The 13,989-nt window shown below is 55.1% G+C and overlaps 2 protein-coding genes across 4 annotated transcripts; both read right to left on the bottom strand.

The window, feature by feature from the left end:
* Positions 1 to 600: 600 nt before the first annotated feature.
* TOPORS (TOP1 binding arginine/serine rich protein, E3 ubiquitin ligase) lies at positions 601 to 5,674 on the bottom strand. The gene is made up of 2 exons (XM_068928393.1): positions 5,573 to 5,674; positions 601 to 4,209 (listed from the first exon to the last, which is right to left on the bottom strand). The coding sequence occupies exon 2, from the start codon at positions 4,204 to 4,206 to the stop codon at positions 1,192 to 1,194; it is 3,015 nt and encodes a 1,004-aa protein (XP_068784494.1). The 5' UTR covers positions 4,207 to 4,209; positions 5,573 to 5,674; the 3' UTR covers positions 601 to 1,191.
* Positions 5,675 to 7,752: 2,078 nt separating this feature from the next.
* On the bottom strand, positions 7,753 to 13,056 carry LOC138064770 (sperm-associated antigen 4 protein-like). 3 transcript variants are annotated; one of them, XM_068928691.1, is made up of 7 exons: positions 12,534 to 13,056; positions 11,203 to 11,299; positions 10,544 to 10,628; positions 9,866 to 9,978; positions 9,344 to 9,511; positions 8,910 to 8,999; positions 7,753 to 8,039 (listed from the first exon to the last, which is right to left on the bottom strand). In XM_068928691.1, the coding sequence occupies exons 2-7, from the start codon at positions 11,260 to 11,262 to the stop codon at positions 7,872 to 7,874; spliced, it is 684 nt and encodes a 227-aa protein (XP_068784792.1). In that variant the 5' UTR covers positions 11,263 to 11,299; positions 12,534 to 13,056; the 3' UTR covers positions 7,753 to 7,871. The 3 variants fall into 3 exon arrangements, with proteins under 3 accessions (XP_068784792.1, XP_068784793.1, XP_068784791.1); XM_068928692.1 differs by lacking the exon at positions 11,203 to 11,299; XM_068928690.1 differs by lacking the exon at positions 12,534 to 13,056 and having other exon boundaries at positions 11,203 to 11,799.
* Positions 13,057 to 13,989: the final 933 nt, after the last annotated feature.

Below are 13,989 nucleotides of genomic sequence, written 5' to 3'. Positions count from 1 at the left end.
ACTGACTTGCAAATTTAGATAGTCCAGAAATTTGGGAGCCTTCAGTGCTGCTGAATGCCTCTTCATTTTTGGACACACAGCCACATGGGATACACATCAATCAAGTCAGCTAGACTGTAATTCAGGAGAGACAGAAGGCAACTTCTTGGTTCAACACTGAGAGCTACTGCTGTGCACAAGAAGACGACACAAACCTGAAAGATATGATCCTGCCCGTCCTCTGTGCCTTGCATATATATGCAGCAGAAGCCACTGTATCTCAGAAGCTACAGATAATGCTGAGGTCTTCAAGTATGTGATGTTAGAGCATACAGAACAGCAAACGAGAGTCTTCTCTGGGTTGCACAAAATAGCATAAGAAAGAACAGACAAAAGTTGCAGCAAGGGAAATATGAAAGATATTTGGAAAAAAAAAGATTTCACAGCGAGAATACTCAAATATTAGAACAAGTTCCTCAGAGAGGCTGTAGAATCTCCAACTTTTGCGATATTTGTAATTCCTCAGACCCTGAGCAAGCTTACTGAAGTCATTCCTGCTTTAAGTGACAAGTAGGACCTGATGACGACCAGAATGCACTTCCAATCTGAATTATTCCTTATAGTACAAACTTTAATGGTCTGTATTGGTAAGACACCCAAAACTGAAAGATAAGTGTTCTGCTTGGAAAGTACACAGTTCACAGATACATTTTCTTTTAAAAAAAGTCTTATTGCTTTATTTGGATTTTGACAGAATTCATTTATACTTTAATGGAAGTCTTGTTCAAGATTTATATAGAAATCACTGAATATTTTTCAGCAGAAAACTTTACCCACATAGATGAAAATACCAGCAGAACTGAATGATTTTTTGGAGAACTGTATAATGAGGGCAACCCTTGGAAAATGCATTTTTCTGGCTTTTTTTTTTTAAAAAAACACAACTTGGAAACATTCTGTGGGTGTATTTTACATAACAGGAGAATACAGGATGGCTACCAACTTCCAAACACTCTTCTGAAAAACTTTTAAAGTTACATACTAGCAATATTCTATCTTCTTTGACTTAAAAGTGCATACACATTCAAGGATTTTACACATTTCCCAGACATCTTTTAACACATAAAAATCACATGAGGTGTTTTGTTCTCCAAGGAAAAAAAGTAATTAAAACAAATTCACAATTTTAAGAAGTGTTCATTGTAAAACATGCTACACTTTTTTTTCTGGGGAATCAGACCAAAAGGATCTGTGGACAAGTCTCTTTGGCAGTCTCAGTATCAATGGTGGTCTCTCTGGATTCTCTAGAAAGGAAGTCCTGGGAGAAGGCAGTTGACTGGATGATGCTGCTTGTGCTCCATGAACATGGCTAGTTGCAGTATCTGTGTCAGCTGTATTACTACTGTTATCCACTACTGCAAGACTCTGATCAGCTGATGTTTCCTGAAGCTCAACGTCAATATTTCTAACGTCACCACTGAAGTCCTCTCTTGTGGTAGCAATACTACAATTTTTATCTGCTACTCCAGTTTTCTTGATGACCCTATAAACACCCTTACACTCTGCCTTTCCCAAAAAAGGAGAGAGAGACTCATTTCCCCTCTCATTTATTTGGGTTGAGCCTGTCCAAGTAATACTACTGTCACATTCAATACCTTCTTGCTCCTTGTCACTATCACTATCAATTGTAATCACAACTGGAGAAGAATGTACCGAGTTACTCAGGTGGTGTTTCCGATGTTTCTTCTTGTGCTTTTTCTTTTTCTTTTTATGGTGCCTCATTGTCTCTGTTAATTTTCCTTCATAGACTATCTCCACACTTGGACTCCTGGTCTTTTTCTTCTTCTTCTTATGCTTTGTCTCACTACTTGCTCGGTTGTCTGAAAGGCTATCTTCATTTTTGTAGCAGTCACTGAATTTTGATGAAGCTTTCTTGGGGTCATTTTCTTTCTCTAGAACTGTACTCTCCTTGACTGCATTCTCCAGGTGGCGAGTTTTGTACTTTCTTTTTCCACCAGGCTTTTCACTTTTCATTCTGTCAGTCCCTCCAGAAGGGGTCCTTGACCTATTACTTGATCGACTCCTCGACCTGCATCTTTCATAATAGTAATAATGTCTCTCATGGAGTCCTCTCTGACTATGTGGATCTGTCCTTTCAGTAAAGGATTGTATCCTGTATTCTGGACTAGCAGATTGCCTTGAATAGTGAGCACTAGACTGAGTCCTCCTCTTATATGAGGATTCATAGCCATCTCCAACCACATTTCGACTGTAAAAAGTATAACCCCACTGATATCTACTTTGATAGTTGTCTCTTATATAATAATGATCACTGTCTCTGCTTCTTGATCTTCTTCTGCCATGGCCTTTGCTACGGGATCGTGATCTGCTTACTTCTCTGGATATAGTGCTCTCACGACTTAGAGAGTCTCTCTGGCTTTTTCGAGAGATGCTTGAGTCACGGGTTCTTGACCTCCTCTTGTTTCTTTTGCTCCTATGTTTGCTACTCTCTCTGCTTCCTGATTGTTTCCTTTTAGGCTGGTCTTTGCTACGATGCTCCCTCCTAGTCCTGTGGCCATGACTGCCTCTGCTGCGCTGTGAATAGGACTGTGGACTTTTGGACTTTCTCTTTCTGGACAGTCTGTGATTACAAGGAGAGCACATCCTGTCCCTTCCTGAAGAGGGGCTCCAGATCAATTCCTGTGGAGATAAATTTTTTATTTTACTTTTGTCCTCATCCTCTTTTGACTCCATCTTCTCGGCTGCAGGGGATGAGCAGCTTTTACAGCTACCTAGGTTCTCGTTATACATAGGAGAGTGTGGTGAGGAACTCGGGCTTTGTTCACTGTCACTGCAACTGTGAAACTGGATTGGCTGCTGTTTCTTGATATTTTCCCTTTTCTCTTCCTTGACTGATTCCTCAGAGTCCGAAGACAACTCAACCAGTTCTGGTGTCCTCTCAGCTATAGGCTTAACATACCCAACAATAACACAATTGTCTGAAGAAGAGTCACTGTCATTGGAACCAGCATTAGCCTGTATCTGGGTTTGCACTGCAGTTCTCTTTGTTGCAGAGTCCTCATCAGAACTTTCTGAAGTCTCCAAAGGAGAAGCTATGGTTGCATGAACCTCTTCTGAGATGGAATATGAGGGCCCTGGAGTTTCATCATCCCACGGAGCTTGATCAATACCAGTCACGGATGAACTGTGATCTGGACCTTGAGAATCTGCTTCATCCGGAGATATTGTAATAATTGATGAGTCTGAGTGGCTTCCTTCATCGTACGATGGAGCAGGACAGTCATAATTGGCATGCTGATCATACGCCTCTAAATTAAAAGGACACCGGGCAAAACTGACAAATTCATGTAGGAAATGTTCAGTCCGATTCAGCAAAAACGGCTTTAAATCATCAGCAAAGGCCTGGCTTTCCAGATCATACCTTGTCACATTACTCATGATGATATGCTGTACAATATTAACTAAAGATCCGTGGGCACCAAATAGGACTGTAAGTTCCCGCTTCAACCAGGGAACCAACCTGTGAAGGCAAGCAGGGTTCCGGCGAAAAAACTCTGCTGAAATATCTCGATAGCGGCCACCATCCTGAATACTACGAACACGCACACCAGTGCGATACAGAGCTCTGCGGAAGTTGATCATGTCCTCCTCCTGAATCTGCCGCAGAGATCTGCCTTCTGCACTAGCCTGCCTCCTTGAGGCGAGCCTCCTTATCATCTGCTGAATCTCTCCATCTCTCTGCCGCACTGGTTGGCTTGATAACCCTTCAAACAATATTCCATTATCTGGAGGGGACAGCGTCCTTCGGGAAGAGGAAGTGTGTCGATGGTAAGATGAGGTGCGACGTTCCCTTGTCAACGTAGTACGATAACGAAATCTCCGGCCATCAGGACTGGCAAAAGAGCCATTTTCTGATGGTCGGAGTATGTACTCTTTAAAGTCATCCTCAGCACGAACTGTATGGAAAATAGAATGAAAAGGTTGTTTGCAGAGTGGGCATTCTGCTTTGTTTTTTGACCACTCCTGGACACAACGGAAACAAAACTTATGCAAGCAACGATCTAGATACGCAACATTGTCGAATCTATCCAAACAGATCGGGCATTTAGAGTCAGGAGATGCATCTGTTGGCACTGTCTGATGCAGCTTGCTTGTGCTAGCTTTCGGTGAAAAGTTGCTATCCACTGCAAACTCTGCTGAAGTCATGTTCTACAAAAGACAAACACAAAAAGATCATTACCTTCCTGAGAGGAAAGGATGTGAATATCTAGACAAAGAAACCTCTGCTATCCTTCTTTTAGTTTGTAAAAAACATAAGGTCGATATGGTGTCAAACAAAAAACCACAATGATATAACTACTTTTTCTGGCCTCTCCTCAGGCTACTGCTTCCCTCAAGAAGTTAGATGTCACGGTTAAATTTTTTCCCAAGATAGAGAGAAGAAGGCATGACCCTGAAAATTGACCAGGCTTAGGAACTGCAGTTCTAGAAATCCTGCTCTGCCCATTGAAGAAAACTAAGCTATCTTCCCTAGCAAGAGCACAACTGTCCTCTCTGTTTTTCAGTGGAAGTTCTCATTTGCACCACCACCTCTTTTAGAGGAAGGCAGAAGCCTGTGCTACCAGGTATTCAGCGCTCCTAAAATAGCTATTAACTTATGGAGGTGGACATACCAGAAACCTCAGCAACTGATCAGTACTGGCCCCCAAAACACTGATATTCTTCCCATTCTTAGACATTCAGTCCTGACACTGGTGTTTGTTCTTCTCATTTAGAAAGGCCCACTGTTTTGCTTTTCAACTCTACATTCTTCTTTTACTAATGACACCTTTTCCCCACTGTACTGTTTTGCTCTTTCTTTGCTGCAGACTCTGTCTACAAAGCTCTTCAGGGATGAAGCACATGGGTAACTGACTGGCACTGTATCTTTGGGGCAGTTCTCCTGGCAGTCAGCGCTGGAGTATTCTATTCTGCTGGAAGGTCTCTACAGAGTAAGATGCATCAAAAATGAACAGGAAAAGCAACAGACACACTTAGTAAGATTTATGGTTGGTAGGTAGAAGTAGACAGTCAGATAAAGCAGCCCCCGAAATACATACAAAAGATCACTAGCAGCATGCCTGCACTAAGTTCTTTAGTCTGTACTGTTACAGCAAATTATGATTTTTGTGGAAACCATGAAGATATTCTTGCCAATTGAAACTAATACATGAATTGCTGCGATTTAACTCATGCACATATCAACAGATAATTTTTAAAATACGGAAGCAATTCCAGGCCTCCCTCCCTCTGCCACCACAACCAGAATCTAAAGCGCTGCAAGTTTTTACTGGGACTTGAAACATGCCGGCATTTCCGAAGACTCCAGGCAGGACTCCCTCTCCCTCCCTCCTCACACTTCAGCGACGGTTTCCTCATTCTTTCCCAACAACGTTCTCATTAACAAGGGATCCCGCGGCACACCTGTCCCAAAGAGACGGATTCGCACCTCCCCGCCTCCCCCCGCCGACCGCAGCGCCCCGCGCGCCAACCCCCGGTCCGGTCCGGCCCGGCCCGGCCCGGCCGCACTCACCGCCGCCGGGGCCTCCTCGGCCGCCCGCCGCCGCGGGCCCCGGGCCGCAGCCGCGGCCGCCGCATTCAGCCGCTGGCGCCGCGGGCAGTGGCCGGCAGCCTCCCGGCGCGGGTCCCCCGCGGGGTGGCGGCGGCGGCCGCTCTCGCCCAGGCGGCGCCGCGGCTCGGACATGGGCGGCGGCGGCGGCGGCGGCGGCAGCGCGTTGCCCCGGGGACCCCGCCGCCAGCGAGGCAGCGCCGGGCGCTGCGCAGCCCCGGGCCGGAAGACGGGCGCCGCCGCGGCAGCGTCACTTCCGGCGCGCGGGGGCCGCCGGCGCCGACATCTTGTCGGCGGGCGGGAGCGGCGGGGGCCGGGCCGGGCCGGGGCTCCCGCTTGGCGTCGCTTGCCAGCGGCCGGGATCAGGGACTGGGCGTCTTCGCGCCCCCGCTGCCCGGCGGGACGCGGCGGAGCGAGGCCGCTTGGTGCAGCAGCTGTCTGCGCCGCGCCTGAGCGCCGGGGCCGCGCGGGCAGCAGCAGGACCGGCCGCGCTGGGCCGCCGCGGCAGAGGCCGAGAGAGGCCCCTTAGGCTGCCTCGGCCCCGAGGAGGCGGCTGCGGGGGGTTCCAGCGCCGTGCCTGCCCGCTGGAGACACGCGCGAGGGGTCTTCGGGGTCTGCACGGCCTTTGCGGCCTGGCCAAACACGGGCAGCTGTCGTTGGCCGGCGTACGGCGGCACCCGTCTTCCCTTTGCTGCGTTTGCCAGCGTTCCCTTCCTGGCGGGCGGCTGCTCCCTTTCCCCAAACTGTCCCTCTGTCTGTGTGTGCAGAGGACGACTGGCCAGAGAGCAGCCCGCTGGTGCGCAGGGAATGCTGCCTCTGCTGTGCTAATTCGCGGCCTCTCCTCCTACAGCTGTCCCGCGAGGTGGTGACGCACAGGCTGTTGGCCGAGCAGCAAGAAGAGCTCAGGAGGTGTTGGCGTGGCACCAAGCGTGCCGAGCTCGTGGCCTGTGCTGAAGCCAGTACAAACTGCACCTGAAGGCCAAAGCCAAGAGAGTGTTTTCTAGGACTGAGCAGGGACGAGGAGCGTGCGGGAGCACGGAGGGGAGCAGTAAGGGCTGTCACTTAGAGGACTGTTCTACAGCCGCAGGAGGAATTTGACTGGAGGGTTAGGCTGTGCTGCATTCCTGAGAGGGCTGCGACGTCTGTTGTGTCCGGGTCGGAAGAAAGAGGATGGAGAGTCTTCTGTCAACCAGCTTTATTGCTAGCTGGGATGTGAGCAGATCCTGCATCGCTTTGCTGAAGGAGGAAATGAAGGTTTCATCCGCAGCGATGCCCCCCAGGTTCTTCCTTCAGAAGTGGCTGGAGCGATTCCTCTGGTCTCTGAAGTGCCTTGGCCCAGGTGCAGTCGGACAAAGCGTGGCCAGTGTCCTCTCGTGTACACAGCTGGCACCAGCAGTGCCAGGTTTCCACCAGCACTTCAGCTTCCCTGAGTGTCGAGCACAAGCAGCAGAGCACGAACCACAGGGGAAAGCTTCAGCTGCCGCGGAGCGCAGGCGCTGGCGCTGGCGCGCTCTGTGCGCACTTCTGCGGAGGGAGAAGCCTCTGCCTTGGCTGCGGGGGCGGCGAAGGGAAGCGACCGCCCGTGCTCTTGCTTTGGGAGAGCTGCCTAGCAGTGCCGAGCACCTCCTTGCAGAGGTGCTCCGCTCCCCGCACCCCGCACAAACGTGCTCCTTTCCTCCCCAAGTCCGGCCCCTCTTCTGGCTGTAGTTTGCGCAGCTGGAGGAGCTGGGCAAGGCTTGCTGGGAATCGCGGGGAATTTGACTGCACGGGAGAGTGTGGCGCTTTGTGAGAGGGGGCGGCCGATACACAGAGCTGCCTTTACGGTGGTGCCGCCATCAGCGTGGTGCTGGCGAGGCTGCCGTTAGGGCACAGCTGCCGTTGACACTAGGGTTGCTGTTAGGTGGGGCTGCTGTTACCCCGGGTCTGCCGAGACCCTGGGGCTGCCGTTATCCCGGCTTTTCTGTCTTCCCCTGCCCTGCTGCTCTCCCAGGCTGCTGTGTAAAACTATGGGCCGTGCTGTTTCCCCGGACCATGGGGTGGCCCCTGCCTGCCCTTCCCCACCTTGCTCTTACCCTGGGTCCTTGCTGTGTACCCCGGTCCTGTCGCTACCACGGCCTCTGCCAGCACCCCGGGCCGGGCCGGGCCGGGCCGGGCCGGGCCGGGCCGGGCCGGGGAGCTGCCTTGGGGCTGCCCTTCCCCCAGGGCTCCTGTGCTGCTGGACGCTGCCATTAGCCTGGGCCTGCCTGTTCTTGTGTTCATGTCTTTAATTCTTATTGAGGAGGGGTCGCAGGCTGTCTCTGGGTTCCTGAGATGAGGTCTGGCTTGCCACCTTCCCGTGCACCTGCACTCGATAAATGCAGGTGTACTCCGGGTTCCCCCAGTTGCTCTGGACAAAAAGCTTTATATATTGAAAGGCTCTGGACAGCTCCTCCTGCAGAGACGTCGTGGGAAGAAGAAACGTGGTTAGTGGGGTGCAAAGAGGGACAGTACACCGCAGGGCCCTCCCTCTGCCAGCCCTGGCCCTGTTAAGGGCCAAGCTGTGGCCCTGGTTGAGGTGGACAGCTTGTCTCTCCCTCTTCCCCTCTGCAGCGAGGGCTGCAAAGGACGGCTCTGGGCGTGTGCGTGGCCTCCGAGAGTGGGTGAAAGCAGCTGTGGCCGTGTGAGGCGGGCTGCCAGCAGGACTGCCAGGAACACAGGGAAAGTCCTGCTGCGGAGGGAAGGCGCCTGCGTCCTGCCTGCCACCGCCTGCCCTGGCTGGGCTCGGTCCCCGTTGCTGCTGCCCCTTCCCGCTGCTGCTTCCTGTGTGCTAGCAGAGAGGCTGGTGCGGGGCTGCCGCACGTGGGGCAGCTGGGTGATCAACCCCTCCAAACAGCCGGTTCCTCCTCGGCTGGCCTTCCCGGCAGGAGCGAGAGCCCAGGGAAGCCGTCCACCCTGCTGCCAGGTGCTGCCGCAGCTCGATGGAGCTGCCGTCTGGCTTTCGCTGCCCGATGTCTGTCTTTCCGTCCGGCACGCAGGCTTCGTGCTGATGGAAAGGCCCCGCGTGCAACCAGCTTTGCTGAAAGCCACAGGTGCAGCCTGGGAGCTCCAGGGTCCTGCACTCCCATGGGCGCGACCCTGCCCTCGCTCTTGTTTTGCTGCCACCGCTGCGCACTGCTTGGTGCGCCTTCAGACCCCGCTGTGCCTCGGCTGTGGGTCTGGCCCCTCTGCCCCCCGGGGAGGAACTGTGGATGCTCTTTCTGCCACGGACGTGCGGGCACAGCCACGTTCCTGCCTGGTCTCTGCCCACACGCACTTACTGTACCTTCAGGGGGAAGGTCTGAAGGGCCTCTTTTCCCACGTCGTAGGTGAATGTCCCAAGGAGAGTTTCTTCTTCTCCCTCCTCGTCCACTCCCTGAGAGACAAAGCACAAGGGTCAGGCTCCGCCTGAGGACGGGGAAACGCACGCGCTGGATCCGGACCTGTTACCCGCCGGCCCTCTCCCGTGGCTCGAGCGGTAGTGTAGTACAGGTTATGGTGTGAAGCTGAGACTCCTCCGTGAGGGGGGTTGACTGCCCTGAGATGCACGGCCAAAAAGCACCGAGCAGGTCTTGAGAAAAGCACCCCGTCCCTTGAAATATTCTCTTGGGGCAGTGCTTACGAGAGAGCAAGGCCCAAACCCCAGCGGATGCCCCAAGACAAGCGAGTGCCTGCTCTGCCTTTTCCCCACGGCCTCATTGCAGCCCAGCAGAGACTTACAGAGACAGTGAAATCCCGGGGGGCACTGCTGACGGTCCCAGATGGAGAGACTGCCTTGTAGATGTGCTGCACGGTGATGGCGGTTGGTTGTATCCGTGCAGGCAGCCAAATGACCACCTGGCCCTGCGACCCTTGGAAAGGCCAGCACTGTCCCGGGGAAACGTCCGGCTGAAAGCAGAGTGCCACAGCAGTGAATGGTGAGGGAGCGAGGCAGGCCACCTCCGCCACCTCCCAGCCCCTCTGAAAAGGGCCTGTCGGAGGTGAGGTAGGCAAATGGGCCTCGAAGGAGAAACTCCCTCAGCCAGCTATGACCAGGGATTGTGGGCAGGATGCGGCCACTCAGTTCCGTTCGGTTGAGTCCTGCTCCTGAGGGAGACTAGCAAGTCAACCCTCTGGTGTCAGGAACCTGATCACCGCCAGGCCCTTGAGCAACCCTGCTGGCCAGAGGGGAGATCCCCTGGGCTTTGTCACCCACTGCCCAGGAAGGAACTGAAGCAGCATGGATGACTTCTGCTACAATACCTGCAAAATAGTATCTGGAGGGTTTGGAGAGTAGAAGCACCAAAAAGCCCTGCAGAGCCAACTCTCTTCCCACGCATAGCTGCTGGATGTTCTCTGCAGATCGATGGTGGCACCTGAAGGGGAGACGGAGCTGCTGACTGCAAGACCCCACAGACGTGGTGCTTGCAGGGCATTTCCAACTCTGCCTGCCTGCCAGCTGTGTCTGTCACTGCCACGCTCAGCACCCCACGTGCTGGTGCCTAGGTGCCCCTCCAGGGCAAAGAGGGCTCCCTGGGCCTGGCCACTGCTTGTCTCTCGCAGCGGCAGGAAAAGACAGCCCTGCAGGTGCTGGCAGACAGCAAAGCCGCGTGGGAGCGACGGCAGAGCAAAGCGCAGGTCTTGCTGCCCGGACAGCAGAGCACAATGCAGCCATTCCCTTTTGGTCGAGAGGAAGACTCAGTGGAGAGGAAGAGAGCCTCTCCAGCAGCACAGAAAGTTTGTAGGGCAGGGCCAGAGGCACCAGCAAGGAGCCGCAAGGCAGGACTGGGTGGGAGTGTGAGAGAGCCCCTGTGCCAGAGCCTTGCTCTTGGACCCCGCCTGTCCTTTCATCTCCCTCCACCTTGGAGAGCAGAGGCTGCAACTCGGCCTCCTTTTGGACGTGCTGTACACAAGCCCAGCATGAGGGCGCTTGGTCCGTACCTGAGGTTTTCAGAGCCCAGTCAGGCAGGTGCACGGGGCCTTCTCGAGTCTCGTCAAACAGTGCCTCTCTCATTTGCTGCACTTCCTGGCAAAGACAGAAATGCACACAGAGAGTGGCCACATCAGCAGGCAGCTCAGCAGGACTCCTGAGTCCTAGCCCAGCTCCAAGGGAAGAGCCTGTGTCAGAAAGTACAAGACAAACCTTGCCCAAAGAGCGGAAAGACTCAATGCTGTCTGAGGAGGAACGCAAGGCCTTGGGAAGAGCATCCCTGCGCGGATGTGGACATGGCTCAGGTCGCCCACCTTGGTCTCCACCCTCCACACTTTCTAGCTCAGCCTGGAGAGGGGCTCAGGGCCTGCCAGCACCGGCTGCTCCCACAAGGACCCCTGTGTCTCAGCACTGCTCGAGGGGCCAGACCAGAGCTACCAGAGGCCCCAACACAGCAGGACAAGCTGTCAGGAGTCCTCTGCTGCCAGAAGGGGCCCACTGAAACCTGCCCGGGAGAAGGGGCTTTCTGCAGAGAAGCTCCAGCAGCAAGCCCCGGGGGAAAGGGGTGGGGGGAGCTCGGGCAAGCAAGAAAAGGCCACCACCAGCCCCAAGAAGTGTCTTGTCAGGGCTCCTGCTCATCCAAGCCTTCTCTCACAAAATGTAGCGTCACCTGCTTCATACTACCCGTCTCTGCGTTCAGGCGGGACACCTCGTCCTTCAGCAGTTGCATCCTAGTCACTTGTTCCGCCAGCAAACTCACCAAGTCCCTGCAGACAGCCAGAAGCAGACGCTGGAGAGCTGCCCAGCGCCTCCCGCGAGCCCCCAAGCTCGGAGGAGACAAGAGCTCCATGTGCTTGGGCCCCCTTTGCTTTCCCCAGTCTAGCAGGGCTCCCCTGCACCCTCCAGCTTTAGCACAGGGCAGACACAAGGCAAAGACAAGAGCCCTGGGGAGTGCAATTAGCGTGTGGGCAGCTGACACTACTCCAAGGAATCCGTCCCCAGCCAGTAGCTGTCTCACTGTTTGGACTTCAGGTCTGGTGCCAGCCCTCCCAGCAGCTCCTGAAAGGGAAAAGCTTTCTCTCAGCACAGCTACTCCCGCAACTGCCAGGGCTTCACAGGGGGGCAGCTGGAGCAAGGCCCCGCAGAAGTAGCTGCCTCCCCTTGGCAAAGGGAAGCTTGGCAGAACTTCACTCTGCAGGGAACGGGAGGATGTGGGGACTTGTCCAACCACCGCCAGCACCTCTCCTTTGCAGCAGTTTCCTGTCCCGCAACAAGAGTCACTGACCTGGCTCATGTCTCTTGCCCACAGAGTCCATGCTGGCAGCGACAGCAGGCAGTAGACACCCACTGTAATTCACAGCAGCAAGGAAGAGCTAGGTTACCAAGGTATTCTAAGCATCCCTAGTGTCACGTTGCTTCCTCCCACAGCTGGGTGGCAACAGCTTTGCTGAGCAGGTAGGGGCCTGCTGCAGAGAGAGCATGCCGCTCTAGCCAGGGGCCCTTACTCCAGGCCCTGAGGGTCTGCCCAGCCATGATCTGCAGGGGTGCTTGATGCCCCACAACTCCTCCCCGTTTCCCCTCACTGCGGCATGGGGCACCAAAAGCAGCACCCTGCACCTCTCCATCCCTCCCCCTGTGCTGCCCCACGGAGAAGCCCCAGTGCACCTGGGCTCTGCTCCCAAAGCCATGGCCACTTCTGAGCCTGGCGGCACATCACCACCATCCCTGCTTCCAGCAGCACGCCTCCGAGCAGGGGGCTACCGGAGCAGCAGTAGCAGAGGCAGTACAGGGACTGGCCGGTGCCAGGCACAGGCTCACAACCTGCGACTCCCCTCTGCAACACAGAGGGGCCTGCTCCGGCATCTCTGGAGCTCCCTGAACCACAGGAATGGCAAGCGGGACAGTGCCCCCTTGGCACTCGGCGGCCTCTCCCTCCCACGGACAACGGGCATGCAGCACGTCTGTGCTGCTGCTGGCCGCTCTTTGCTCACAAACACTCACCAAGAGTGACAGGGATTATCCAGAAGCGGACCTTCAAGAAGCTGCTTTTCCGCAGGGGGATCTTTTGCCTAGGAAAGAGGGAGTCCTGTTGTTCCCCAAGTTGCAAGCCTTGGGCAAGCCCTATCGCAAGGGGATGTTCCCGTCAAAGCTGAAAAGAAGCCCTTTTGGAAGGCTGCTGCTGACAGGAAGCTGACAGAGCAGGCTGCAAGAGGAACACGCTTTCTGTCGGCACCGCTCACCACCACAGGCAGAGCTTCCTGCAAGAAAGTGCCCCAAGAGCACCTTCAGCAGAGGAGTTAAAATCATCGAGGGGAGCAAACAGCTCTACCAAGGGAAGCCAGAGAAGAGTCTTTGTGGTGTGCTTGCTTTCCCTTTCACTGCAAAAGCAGGCCTGTTCCCACTTGAGAGCCCACAGACGTTTATTTTTGGTGGTGGTGGCCGGGGGAGATACTCACGTGGCGCAGATGCAGGTGCTGAAGAGTCTCCGCAGGAAGAAAATGAGCATGGCCAGGTGGCAAGTGATGCGAAAGATGACCCCTGCGCAAAGAAAGCAGCAGAAGGTGAGGTCTTGCTCCTGCCGTCCCTCCTGCGGGACCCCTGGGTGCTTCAGCTCCCCACGGGAGGGACGTACTGAGCTGCCCACGCTGCTGCCCTGCCCTGGTAGGGGCAGCGCTGTGGCCGTGCCTCAGAGCAGGACTGCAACGGGGAGCCGGGGAGCCGGGGAGCCGGGGAGCCGTCCCCTCCAGGCACTGCCACCACAGTTCAGCCGGGCAGGTTGTAGCAGCACCTCCCACGTTGGGTACCACAGTACCCACAATGACATGGAAATTGTAGATCATTGCATCTGCAATTGGGATGTGGCAGGATCGCTCTAAACTGCTCGCTGTGAGTGTGATTTTGTTGTTTCTGCAGCCTCTCCACATGTAACCTGAAGCACCAGGGTAGGCAAAAGAGGGCCACGGGGTGGGCTCGCCCTGAGGGTGCTCCGCGGTGCGGCGCTTACCAGCGTTGCCCCCGGCGTGGTCTCTGCTGCTCATGGGCGCCTCACTGGCCATGCTGAGGACAGCCCCAGCCACCTCGGCCCCCAGCACCACTTGGGAGCCCTGCTCGGCAGAGGCTGCCCGAGCCTGTGGGCGGCACAGTCGTCGCTGGGGAGCCCGTCTCCTCGCCATTGCTGGGAGAAAACAAGCTCTCAGCTCACTGCCTCCTTCCACACACACACGCTTTTCACCCAATTGGGTAAAAAGACCCAGAACACTCCCAAAAGGAGCAGGCCTGCCGAGGGCAACGAGCCGTGAGACCACGGCGAGCTGCCTCCAGCAGACTGAGGGATGCTGCGTCCCCAGGGGGTGATAAGGGGTGGCTGGCTGTGACCTCACAGAAAGCCGTGAGGTGGCACGAGGCGTGGTGTGATGTCGCACCAGAACACACTGGCATCGCCCACCTGACAGGCTGG

Source organism: Struthio camelus, chromosome Z, assembly GCF_040807025.1.
Source record: "Struthio camelus isolate bStrCam1 chromosome Z, bStrCam1.hap1, whole genome shotgun sequence".
NCBI classification, from domain to species: domain Eukaryota; kingdom Metazoa; phylum Chordata; class Aves; order Struthioniformes; family Struthionidae; genus Struthio; species Struthio camelus.
This window is presented reverse-complemented; position numbering and strand designations above follow the sequence as displayed.